The sequence below is a fragment of the Kwoniella newhampshirensis genome, chromosome 5 (genome assembly GCF_039105145.1).
Source record: "Kwoniella newhampshirensis strain CBS 13917 chromosome 5, whole genome shotgun sequence".
Lineage (NCBI taxonomy): Eukaryota > Fungi > Basidiomycota > Tremellomycetes > Tremellales > Cryptococcaceae > Kwoniella > Kwoniella newhampshirensis.
The window spans coordinates 1028139-1040072 of NC_089959.1; the positions used below are offsets into that span (position 1 = coordinate 1028139).

At 50.9% G+C, this 11934-nt stretch overlaps 3 protein-coding genes across 3 annotated transcripts; 1 reads left to right on the forward strand and 2 right to left on the reverse strand.

The window, feature by feature from the left end:
* Nucleotides 1–350: 350 nt before the first annotated feature.
* IAR55_002941 (uncharacterized protein) lies at nucleotides 351–1885 on the reverse strand (the record flags this gene model as incomplete). Its single annotated transcript, XM_066946052.1, has 9 exons — nucleotides 351–459; nucleotides 525–762; nucleotides 834–913; nucleotides 969–1038; nucleotides 1106–1249; nucleotides 1302–1408; nucleotides 1476–1584; nucleotides 1659–1754; nucleotides 1819–1885. The coding sequence occupies 9 exons, from the start codon at nucleotides 1883–1885 to the stop codon at nucleotides 351–353; spliced, it is 1020 nt and encodes a 339-aa protein (XP_066803553.1).
* A 250-nt stretch (nucleotides 1886–2135) lies between these two features.
* Nucleotides 2136–8629, forward strand: IAR55_002942 (lysophospholipase NTE1; the record flags this gene model as incomplete). Its single annotated transcript, XM_066946053.1, has 25 exons — nucleotides 2136–2272; nucleotides 2336–2753; nucleotides 2828–3614; nucleotides 3675–4834; nucleotides 4901–5110; nucleotides 5168–5229; nucleotides 5286–5407; nucleotides 5458–5507; nucleotides 5560–5565; nucleotides 5616–5658; nucleotides 5717–6022; nucleotides 6092–6248; nucleotides 6308–6344; nucleotides 6398–6472; nucleotides 6535–6589; nucleotides 6644–6744; nucleotides 6787–7294; nucleotides 7441–7470; nucleotides 7539–7617; nucleotides 7671–7735; nucleotides 7793–7949; nucleotides 8030–8092; nucleotides 8152–8224; nucleotides 8383–8549; nucleotides 8614–8629. 25 exons carry the CDS (start codon nucleotides 2136–2138, stop codon nucleotides 8627–8629), a joined length of 4884 nt encoding a protein of 1627 aa, XP_066803554.1.
* Nucleotides 8630–8861: 232 nt separating this feature from the next.
* IAR55_002943 (uncharacterized protein) lies at nucleotides 8862–11774 on the reverse strand (the record flags this gene model as incomplete). The annotated part of the gene is made up of 4 exons (XM_066946054.1): nucleotides 8862–9506; nucleotides 9574–10710; nucleotides 10768–11036; nucleotides 11087–11774. The coding sequence occupies 4 exons, from the start codon at nucleotides 11772–11774 to the stop codon at nucleotides 8862–8864; spliced, it is 2739 nt and encodes a 912-aa protein (XP_066803555.1).
* Between the last annotated feature and the right edge of the window lie 160 nt (nucleotides 11775–11934).

The following is an 11934-nucleotide window of genomic DNA, read 5'->3' on the forward strand; positions in this document are numbered from 1 at the left end:
AACTATGTGAGCAGATGACCGCTGATCTTGATGTCACTACTAATTTATCAGTGGAACTTATGCGCACCGCGGCGCCGGGAGTGTTTCTGGAACCCTGCATCCAATCGTGCGTCATCGCTCTGCGGAGCGCTGCGTAGCACAAACAGCAATAACAATGTCTTCGTTGACAGAGTGACCGAGAAACGAGGTGGTAGTGAATTGTCGCACGTGCCTGAGGGGCATTGTTTCATGTCGCTTTTTGTGGCTGTACATTACCTGATACATGCACAGGGTCATTACACCATGATTAGCTAGGGAAATGATGACTGAGGACAATGGTCGCCAAGTGCTCAGAGCGACTCCCTGGGTCGCTATTCTCCCTCTACAGGTACCACGCCATGTCTCCCCGCACTTCTGGCGATCCTGCGGGCGAAACGCTCGTATGCGTACGCTTCAGGGTGAAGCTCAGCGGTATACCAGCTGTACGTTGACCCGATGGATCAGTACAAACCCATAATTCATATAGACACATCGTTTCGACTCACTAATTCACTGCTACCACGATACCGCTTAATCCCTCCTTCTGCTCCACCCGGTGCCACCAACCAGCAGGGAGAAACAGACTTTGACCTTCTTTCAAAGTGATCCGAAGTGGATGAACTCGAGCAGGAAAATTAACAGCTGACACCCACGGGATCGGATACGTCGGCGGAGGATCTAAGACAGGTACAAGAGATTCGGAAGACGAGGTACGTTGTAAAGTAGATGAGGGATGGAATTGTTCTGTCAATCGAACGGTTAGCCTCAATCAGGTGAACTCATGAACATAGACCAAGGATGAGGGGTTCACTGACGATTTAGCCATAGCCCCTCGATGGGTGATAGGAGAGTAAAAGTTTTGGTCCCGGCCAGCACATGGTATATGTTCTCATACCTAGTATGATCATGGGTTGTCAGTGTGTTTCATCGCGAGATCAGGTCATACTTACGGGTCATGATGCAAAGATGTCGTGCTATTACAATCGCCGATCCATAGATTCACAGCTTCTGCCTCGGATCCTGCACAGTATACCCATCAGCTTGCCAGCTCTCCAGATCGTCAACTGATTCAAGACATTCGACCGACCTATGGCTTCTTTCATCCATGGAATATCCCTCTCGATATACGGCTGAAACATTGCCAGTTCCGAGGAGCCTGAAGGATGAGGCTCAGAGCGATATATGTTTCCGTCCTGAGATTGGAGATAGTATGCGTAGGAAGACGATTCGCCTGTTCCAGTGGTGAGCAAAAGCAGTGATCAAGAAAGGGTGAGAAAACGAACCTCGTCTACCTAGTCGAGATATAAGACTCGGAATCGTCATTCGCTCCTCGAAAGGCTTAACAAAGGTCGTGGTGCCATCGGGCAAAGTGCGAACCGAGTCGGCTAGTCTAGCACAGCCTGAACTCAGCAAACGGTGAGGGAAATACTCTTTCCGACCTATGCAGCTGTACTCACCCATCGTCAGTTACAGCAACTGTGACTGATCTGTTTCCCGATATCTGCTCATAAGTCTCCGGACGGCTCCAATCGTAACCTTCAGCTCGAGCTGTTAAAGGAGAGAAATCTGGATACGAAAAGGATAAAATGAGCACAGGTTTCAGTGCTTGAGATAGTCCCACTCTTAGATACATGGCTCACTTTCAATGATGACAGGAGGTCCGCGATGGATCATTCGCAAGGCCTCCACAGATGAGGGAGGATCCGACAGGACAGCGACATGAGGCGCCTGTAGGTCTTCGGTGGTAGTTAGCAATGACCTGTCGATGAGGTGAGTTGGACTATCGATGGCCTGACTCACCCCGATAGTCGTCCAGCAGCTGTTCAAGTACTTCCTCCAAGGCTCTGACCGATTCTTCAGTAGCCATTGTGTCCGCGCAACTGACCTTGAATATACTGACAGCCAGATGAGGATAGATGAGATACGCTCCTCAAGTTCTCTCCTGATAAAACGTAGTTTGGTGCCTGGAAGGTTCAGCATAAGTCACGTGGCTGGGATCTCACATCTAACGCGTAGCAATAATGTTGAGAAGAAGAAGACGTTGAGATAAAGTCATATCATTGCGTCTCCTCAACTTCCACAGCGTGCTTATTGAGCTGTAGTCGATACCCCTCGTCATGTCGACTGTACCCCCTCCTCCGGACACGAACGGGAATCCCCTCCTGGCGCTCGCAGTCGCTGTGATATACGCTATCCTCTACGTTCTTCAAGGAATACGGCACATCGTCGGGGTACTAACCATCAGCTTTCCTGGGTGAGTTTTGTGGGAGCGTAATCTGCCTTCTCAGGTCAACCCATTCATGTTTCGTGCACGCAGGTATATCGTCCGTATCTTACAGTACAGCTTCACGATTTCCCTCGGCTTCCCCCACTTCCTAGCTCTGTTCGTCGGTCTTTTGGTAGCCGTCTTCTTCCTTGTTCGTTACCGGTATCTCACTCGGTACACGCAACTCAAAGAACCGGCACTCCCCCTTCCATCGCCACCATCGCTTGCGAATCGACTGCTACCTCTTGATGAAACTGGTGGTCTCCTTGCCGATCACAGAAGTCATTCTGGCTCCTTTCATAATTACCTGGATGACTTTCTAGCTGCAATCAGGATATTTGGCTACTTGGAGAAACCAGTCTTCCATGAGCTGAGCAGGCATTTGCAGACGAGAAGATTAGCAGCAGGCGACACGTTGGAGATCGGAGGTGGGGAATTTTGGTGTGTCGTCGAGGGCAAAGTTCAGGTGGTGCGTCATCAGCTATCTTGTTTACGCAACATTCCGGTTGAGAAGCAGCCTCTGACTGTGTATGTTTGATTCAGTTTGCACCCGACTCCCCTACCGAAAGATCGACACCGCCGTCACCTGATCCCTTTGGCGCCAACGCTTCCTCTTTCAACGGGTTTCACCTTCTCAACGAGGTATCGACCGGGGGTACACTGTCCTCTCTGTTCTCTATCCTTTCCCTCTTCACAGAAGATATCAAACTTTCGTGGACTCCGCCCAACGAACAGGGAGGAGAAGAGCTCGAGCTCGGCGAAAAAGAGTTCCTAGTACCTCCGGGTCAGCTGAGGAGGAAGTCCAGGCAGAACTCAGACGTGAGTCAACTGGATGACGGGACATTGGGTCCCAGAGTTACGAGCCCAGATATACTGCAACCCGTACCACTACGGCCTGTCCGACCACGCTCAACTTCGCTGGGAGCTTCGGAAGGAACTATCCAAGCAGAGACGCAGGATGAGTCCCTCAGTCATACTTCACTGCCGGCTACCAAGGCATCCTCTCCTGATGGTAGCGATTCAGAATCCCCTAGACGAAGTCAGTCACTTCGCTCGTCCCCTCGAATGAGGCGTCCGACCCCGCCTGCGTTCCAACCAACCTCCCAACCTCTACGAGACTCGCCTCATCCCACGAAGAAGATACAATTCCAAAAGTCAGATCCGGGACAGGAGGCTCTCAAAGGTACAATTGCACGCGCTACTGTCGATACAACTCTAGCTGTCATTCCTGCAGCAGCTTTCCGGAAACTCACAAGAAAGTATCCCAAAGCCAGTGGAACGATTGTACAGGTAGTATTGGAAAGGTTCAGTAGAGTCACTTTCATGACCGGTATGTCTCACTCCAGCAACTGTATCGCTTTCATACTTTAGTGTGCTCACGACCATATAGCCCACAAATACCTTGGACTGACTCGCGAAATCCTCCGTTCTGAATCGTCTCTCAACTCTCTGGTGTCCCACCCCCTACCCGCCTCTTTCTACACCGGAGGTGGCATGCAGGCTTTGCGTGACCGATTCCAACCTGAAGCGCAAGGGAAAGGACACAAAATCTTCCCCTCGGTTGGGTCATCACCCGATCCACGTGTTTCCAGTCGCGATTACTTCAGCTATGTGCCGGCTAGTCCTACAGTCACAGTCAAAGCGCCTTCGCTACCTTCGAACACCCCAAAAACGGGTTCAACTCCAACACATAAGCAAGGTTCTTTCGCCAGTCGAGGGGGTTTGCAAGCATTCAGCAAGATTGACGCGGAGACAGAGAGCGATGGCGAGAAAAAGCAGGGATCCCTGCCTGCTATTGGTCCGTCGACAGCAGCTATATTCAGTCCAGACACCGCTGCTAGGCACACTAGCCCTTTTATGCGGCGCACCTCCGCGATAAGAAAACAGGTGGCCGCAGGAGATCTCGCTATGGCGACCCGCAACGTTCCGGACGACACAGGAGGCGCATATTACCGCCCGGGCGTGCAGACTCCTGGTTTGCCAAGGATGGATACTTGGCGAGGGCGTTTTTCTGGTTCGAGCACTGACCTTGCCCATCACAATGGACTTTCGGTGTCACCTTCCGAAAGCGGTGATAGTCCTCGAGATGAAGGCTTCGACTTGAAAGAGGCGGTTCTAATGAGCATCGCCAAATCTATTGGCTTGGCGCAACCGTCTGAGGGAAACATCGACTCTATCGGTCGTGCTTCGATACCCCCTTCGGTCTCGGCTCTCTCCACGCCCAACTCTCCCATGTTTCCCCCAAGCGGCAAGGGCTCGAGGGCGCCCTACAGTAACGTCCTAGATATGATGAATGCAGCTTCTCAAAACGACGGCATCATCGGCGGAATGCTACGAGAGGCGGCGTTGAAGGCGGGACACGATGACGAGGCAAGCAGCATATCGGCAAGTGTGCAGGACTCCCAGTTTGGCTTGGGAAACGAGGACAAGCGAATATTGAAAGACCTAGAAGGCAATGTGGAGATCTTGTTCTTCAAGAAGGGTAGTGTTCTGGTCAAGGAAGGAGAACGGTCACCAGGCATGTACTATGTCATTGATGGTTTCCTCGAGGTGAGTCTCCATAATGAAGGCTTCTTCTTCCTAGGGCGATATGCTGACGACACGCTGCAAATGTAGACATCGATTCCACTTCATCAATCTGGTATCAACACACCCAAAACTTCCACAAACGCGAAGTCAAGCGGCGTTTCCTCCATGACGTCCGCGTATTCCAGCGCCAAGACCCGACCTTTCGGAGCAGCGTTGGGTTTGGATCAAGCTCAACCCCACGATCAACATTCTCCTCCCCATGAGCACAAAGGAGAAGAGACGTTGTACACCGTCAAAGTAAGCCCAGGACACTTCATCCATTCTCTAGTTTTTAGCTGACTTATGTGTGGGAAGCCCGGAGGTATCGCTGGCTACTTGTCCTCTCTTTGCAGCTCAGATTCCTACGTCAAAATAACGTACGTGCTCCTTTTGCCAGTTCTGCTGGTGAGTAGTACGCTTACTTCCCCTCCAGCGCCAAAACAGACTGCTTCGTTGGATTCTTGCCCCATCACACACTCGAGAAAATCATCGAACGCCGTCCGATAGTCCTCTTGACATTGGCTAAAAGGCTTTTGTCCCTTCTCTCTCCTTTAGGTATGCCTCTCGGTCGCTCTAGAGGTTTCCAGACAGCTGACTTGGCGAAGTATTGCACATTGACGCGGGATTGGATTGGCAGCAGCTGGGTGCCGGTCAAGTGAGTGGTTCATTGACTGAAACAAAAACGAAGCTGACGAATCTCCCCTCAGGTTCTGGTAGGTGCTAAGACATCACCCAGTCTTTACGTACTGATTTACCCCAACAGTACGAGAAAGGAGACAGATCGACCGACTTTTACATCGTCATCAGTGAGTCAGCTCGGTGTGAAGTACATGGAACTTAGATCTTGATTGACCTACCACTCAGATGGTCGACTTCGAGCGTTCCAAGAGAAAGACAGCAACATGGAGGTGCTACGAGAGTACGGTCAGAATGATTCGATTGGTGAACTCGATGTCATCACTGCGACGAACCGATCCGAAACCGTTCACGCAATCCGAGACTCTGAACTCGTCCGGATTCCCTCGGCCCTATTCGATGCTATCAGCGTCAAGCATCCTGCTACAACTGTTCAATTCATGAGACTTATCGCGGGACGCGTCAGAAAGGCCATGGGAGATCAAGCCAAGATTGGGCACGTACCCGGAGCACCTCCTTCGGACGTGAATCTGAGTGGGTGCCATGCCTCCGTCTTGTCAGTGCTATGATCAATGCTGATAGAGCAATTGCTTTGACCTATAGAAACGGTTTGCATATTGGGTTCGAATAGGAACGTCCCGGTAGCGCAATTCGCAGGCAAACTTAAGACATCGCTAGAAGAGTTAGGGGCTTCCACATCATATCTTGATCAAGGGACAGTGATGCGACATCTAGGTAGACATGCATTCTCGCGAATAGGGTAGGTGTGATTTCTAAAAGGTTGCCCGGATGTGCTGACTAATTATTACAATCATACAGTAAACTCAAAGTGGCCGGTTGGCTCGCGGATCAGGAGGTGAATACTGCTGGATTGATTAAGGAACTGTGACTAACCGGAGTGGGCTGCAGCAACACTTCCGAACGGTGCTATACGTTGCCGACTCTCCACCATCGAGTCAGTGGACCTTGACCTGTATTCGTCAAGTGAGTGAAAGCAGCCGAGAATGAGAGTGTAGATTCATGTAGGCTGATAACCTGACAACTAGGCCGATTTGGTTCTGGTACTTGCTATGGGCGACGACCCGTCTCTTGGCGAATATGGTCAGCAACAAAGCAAGCAACTCTTTACAGCGAGACGCTGACGACGACCCACAGAGAAACTGTTACTCGCGACGAAAACAACCGCGAGGAAAGAGTTGATTCTTCTACACGATGAGCGAACGGTCGCACCGGGCTCCACTCGACCATGGCTAAGCGTGAGTGATGATGTATTCGGTTTGGTAACAATCCGCTGATAGAGCCGACAGAACCGTCCATGGGCGCACGCACACTATCACGTGGAGCTTCCTGGTGTCGTGACACCTAACAAGTCGAGTCCTGTCGTACATGATGCAGCAGCAGTCGCCGCGTTCAAACACCTTCGAGAAAGAGTTGAAACTCGCATCCGAAAGTATCGAGGTCTACGTCCGTTCGCTCGGCCGAGACGACCACCGCATATGAACGACTTTGCGCGTATTGCTCGACGCCTATGCGGCAAGCAGATTGGTCTCGTTCTAGGTGGCGGTGGGGCCCGTGGTATATCTCACATAGGGATGCTGCAGGCCCTGGAAGAGTTTGGGATTCCGATTGATGCGATCGGAGGATGCTCCATCGGTAGTTTTGTGGGAGGTCTGTATGCTAGAGAGACCGATTTGCTAGAGACAGCGGGAAGGACCAAGCAGTTCGCGGGGAGGATGGGGTCCATGTGGAGGATTTTGTCCGATGTGACATACCCTTTCGTGGCGTACACGACGGGGCATGAGTTTAGTGAGTAACGATCAGCTAGCGACATCATTGCTTACATAGATGACTGACCAAATCTATGCTGCAACAGATAGAGGAATATGTATGTGGAGCCATATTTCGTCAGGGAGGACATTGGAACGCCATGATAAGCACTAACAATCTCACAGACAAAGCATTTTATAATACCCATATTGAAGGTAAGCAAGCCTGATTAAACTGCGACCATAACGGAAGGGGTCTGCTGAACCGCGTACTGCGTACTTAGATTTCTGGATACCCTTTTTTGCGAATTCGACCAACATCACACATTCACGTATGGAGGTGCACAGGACAGGATACGCCTGGTAAGCTGCTTGATGGATCTTACAACATTTGGGCCAGCTGACGACCGAACAAGGCGGTATGTTCGCGCTTCGATGACTCTTGCTGGTTTGCTTCCTCCTTTATCCGACAACGGAAACCGTGAGTATTGGCTTCGAATGGTTTTCCCGAATGCTGACTCTATCATTGCAATTTCAGTCCTCGTCGACGGAGGATATATGGACAACACTCCTATCAGTCCCCTACGAGCCAATGGCATCGAGGATGTCATCGTCGTCGATGTCGGTTCCATTGACGATAATTCGCCGAGAAATTATGGCGATTCGGTCTCAGGCTGGTGGATCTTTGCCAATCGGTGAGTTATGACTCTGCAGCTCTTGTGATCAGCAGATTCCATATATCGGGTAAGACTTTGGCTGACTATGCGTGGATCAGGTTCAATCCATTTTACGAGCGAAAGGTCCTATCAATGACAGAAGTGTCTTCTCGCCTGACTTAGTGAGCGTGAAGGACTTCATGTCGATCAGGCGGTACAGTGCTGACGGAGTTGAATCCAGTGTTTCAAGCGTCAAAACCCTCGAGGAGGTCAAGAATGCGGCAGGGTGTTTATATCTGGCTATGCCGGTGCAGGTGAGTAGCAGAACCGTCTTCACGCCGATATTCCGTCGAGCCGTTCACTGCCAAACCTTACAACTCAATTTATCGAATCCCTCTTTCTTGAGCAATACAATATCTCTACCTCGACACCATTATACGACAATTGCTGACGGTTCTGGTTCCATATCTAGCAATTCGACACCCTGGGCGGATTCAAGCGATTCTCAGAAGTAATGGCTATAGGATTGACAGCTGGTCGTGAAGCTTTACGCAAGTGGAAAGAGGAAGGACGATTGCCTACAGGCTTAGTTGACGATACCAAGGGGACAAACATCATCAAGCGGGGTAATAGATTGCGGTGAGTCGCTTTTCCAACATCGGATGGACCGGTTGCTGATTGCTTGATCTCTTTCCTTTCTCAGGCGCATGTCAATATAGGACGATACAGTTACTTGATCTTGAGAGAGCCAGAAACTTGCATTGTGCATAATAATGTATACAGTAGAGTACAACAAAATCACGACCATCAACAGATATACAAAATGCCCATTCAAATGCACATGTGAAATATTATCAAAGGTGATGCGTCCGCACAACATGTTCGTCGTCGGGATCGTCCAAGCTTCGGATAGAGCCAATGGACCTCATTAACGATAGATCTCCATCCCTCTCACGATCGTCCTGAAAGTCCAAACTGACTCGGGGAGATGCTCATTCCTTCCAAGCTACTGGAAAGACCACCATCTCTGCCTCCGTCCAAGATCTTTCTCCTGTGATCACCATAACTTCCAATTTTCAGCCTTCCTCCTCCTAAGATCGGTAACGATGTCCTGCTTCCCATCGAAGCCTCCAAAAGCGATTCTCCTGAATCCTCATCACTTATCCCCTCTTCTTCCTCTGCGCCAGAATCAGAATCGGAATCGGAATCGGAATCTATTCCCGATTCAATGGCAACTTCGTCCCAGGTCCTATACAACCTTTCGATGAATTTGTTCGATCGAGGCAAGTCATATGGATCAAATGGGAAATAACTGTCGAGACCCGCTTCTACATTCGATTGTCTGGCTTGTCGAGGGGCATTCTGCGATCCAGGTATCGACGGAACAGTTGTCATCCCAGGACGAAAGGAAGTCGATGAGCCATTCTTGTTCGTAGCGGTGGGAGCGGTGTTGGAAGCAGTCGTAAGGGAATTGGATGATATAGATCGAGTATGGTAGGAAGTCTGTTGATTCGCTTCGATAATCGAAAAGCAGTATGCAAAGTTGGTGTGATGTGCGACTTTAGCGAAAGTTGAAACAATCGTAGGATTGCATCCCTGAGAATAAGAATATCAGCCATTCGTCTCTCGTGGTCTATCCAACAATGGTGAGCCTTCAACTCACCAGTAGCGGGTTGAGGTCACTGGTCAGTGCTCGCTGCAGCACATCCAAATCGCTCATCCATTTACCTTCGCTCTCTCCTTCACCTTCGACCGAATCTCCATCCATTTCCATGTCGCCCACAACGCTATCACCCTCCTTATCCGCATTTGACGTGAACGCCCTCCATCTGAAGCAAAAGATGAGCATGACCGCTTGGCATACAGCATAGAACAACGGAAGCTCGTCGATCGCTTCTCGCTTGTTTGCCCGCGCCTGGTGAAGTTTGCCGTCGATGTACGCAAGAAGATAGGTGAGCACAGTACGAGCCTGCTCATCTGTGACGAATCTCGCTCGACAGACCACGGAGCCAATGTATACCGTTGCGGCGACCCGCTGGTTCATCGAGACCGGTTGAGCAGCAGGTGATAGCACAGCACTAGCTTTGGCGTACAAGGCCTGGGAGACGAGGAGACCAAGGAAGAGGTCCGTGTGAGCAGGTGAAAACGAGGCGGTCAGAAAGAGGAGGAAAGGAATATGTTGCGTGGCGGAGGTAGGTAGGATTTGCCGAGAAAAGAGGTTGAGGAGTGTCTGGAAGTATGAGAGGGATTGGGCTGGCGATAGAGCTTGTCGCCGCGGCAGGAGTGATGAGATGGTCGATGAGCTGGGTAGTGGCACCTCGGAAGTCGGAGTAGAAGCGCCAGAGCTCGCCGCTGAGTGTACCATATTCTGCGCTGCCAGTTCTGCTGCAGGCAGATGACCCTCCTTTCCTCCCATGTATTCCTCGAGGTGATCGAAGAAGTGACAGAGCATTCCATCCAACTTCACACGCATCGCTTTCACATTGGCTCTCTTCTTGGCCCGTACTTCCGCCTCCTTCGCCGCGGTCGTTGCCTCTTCGTCATCAGAATCCCCACCGTCCACGGAGGACAGCTCATCTGGATCCGGATCGCCTTCAGAGTCATCGTCGTCCACACCAATTTCTGGCGACAAAGAAGATGTTCGAGGGCGAGGTAAATCATGAGAAATGAGGAGATCAAGGGGATCAAAAGGTGTCGGAAATAGTCGAGAGGGACCGGCAGCAGGGATATCGTTATCGTCATCGGAGTCGTCGTCGTCGTCGTCATCGTCCTCATCCTCAAGACTGTTGGTGATCTCGACCTATAGCAGTCATGTCAGCTTTTGTTGCCGGAGCGATGCTTTTGTAGCTGGACGCACATCAATTCGCAACATCCTGTCCACTATTTCTCCCCACATCCTCTGTCCCAGCTCAGGGCAATATCCTATCAACTCGCAGCAATTTCTGATCCAAGTGGTTTGTGCAACTTCTGCTTCTCGCTTGTGTGGAAAATTGCGGATGAGAACAGGCTGTAAGACGTTCGGTAGTGTGGGAATAAGGGAGATGAGGTGAGACAACAAAAGGTGATGCCTGGCGTGAAACAGGCGCCTTGATATAGGCGAAGACGTTGGTGAGGTGAAGATTGATTCTGAAGATCAAGATCAGCGAGGCTCCGGCATGGCGTACGTTGCCACTCACGCCATGTGAGACCCTTGACCGCCATTCCGACCACCTCCTTCGCCCATCCTGGTTGAGCGCTGACAAGTACAGACGCCCATCCTACAAAAGTCTTGACGAACTTTTCATCCCCGGTCGCCCAATGGAGATTCAGAATAGCAGTGATCAAGGGTGAGTGTGTTTCAGGAGAGAGCAGGGAGACGTGTGCCGATATCGCTCGAAGAAGGGGCAATAATGGCGGCAGAGAAGGCACTGGCATCGTCGGAGTCGGCAAGAAATGCGCCAGGAGATCGTTATAATGCGTCATGTTGCCCTGTTTTGACTCTTGCAATGCTTTTGGCACGAACACAGCGATCAGACCCCGCTGGAATGCTTCTCGATCTTTCGCACTGGAGCTTGAACTTCTCCCGTTACCATCCCTGGCATCGCCCGTACTCTTCGTCCGTCTTGCCGCCGCCCTGCTCTTCGCATCTCCATCTGATTCCCTGGGCCTCTTCTTCCCAGCCAAAGAGGAAGATCTCGAAGAAGACGCCGCACTGTTGTTGGATGACATCACACTGTTGTTGGAGAACATGGCGGAGGTGCTGATGGGCATGTTGGAAGGCTTTGATCTGATTTTGTTTGTCGGTGGAGTGTTGTTGGTGGCGGAGGTAGGGGCTTTGGACATGCGTAGTGAGGAGGCAAAAGAAAAGGAGGAGGAGAGGGGCATACCGCGGGAGGGTGATCGGTACAGGACAAGTGAGTCTCTAGAGGATGCCCCTCTGTCTATGATGAGGACGTAGATGACCGGATGTTGATCGACACGCTTCGAGGTCGTGTGAGAGCGATCATTTGTTGGATGATAAGTTGAAAGTGGGAATGTGTTGAAT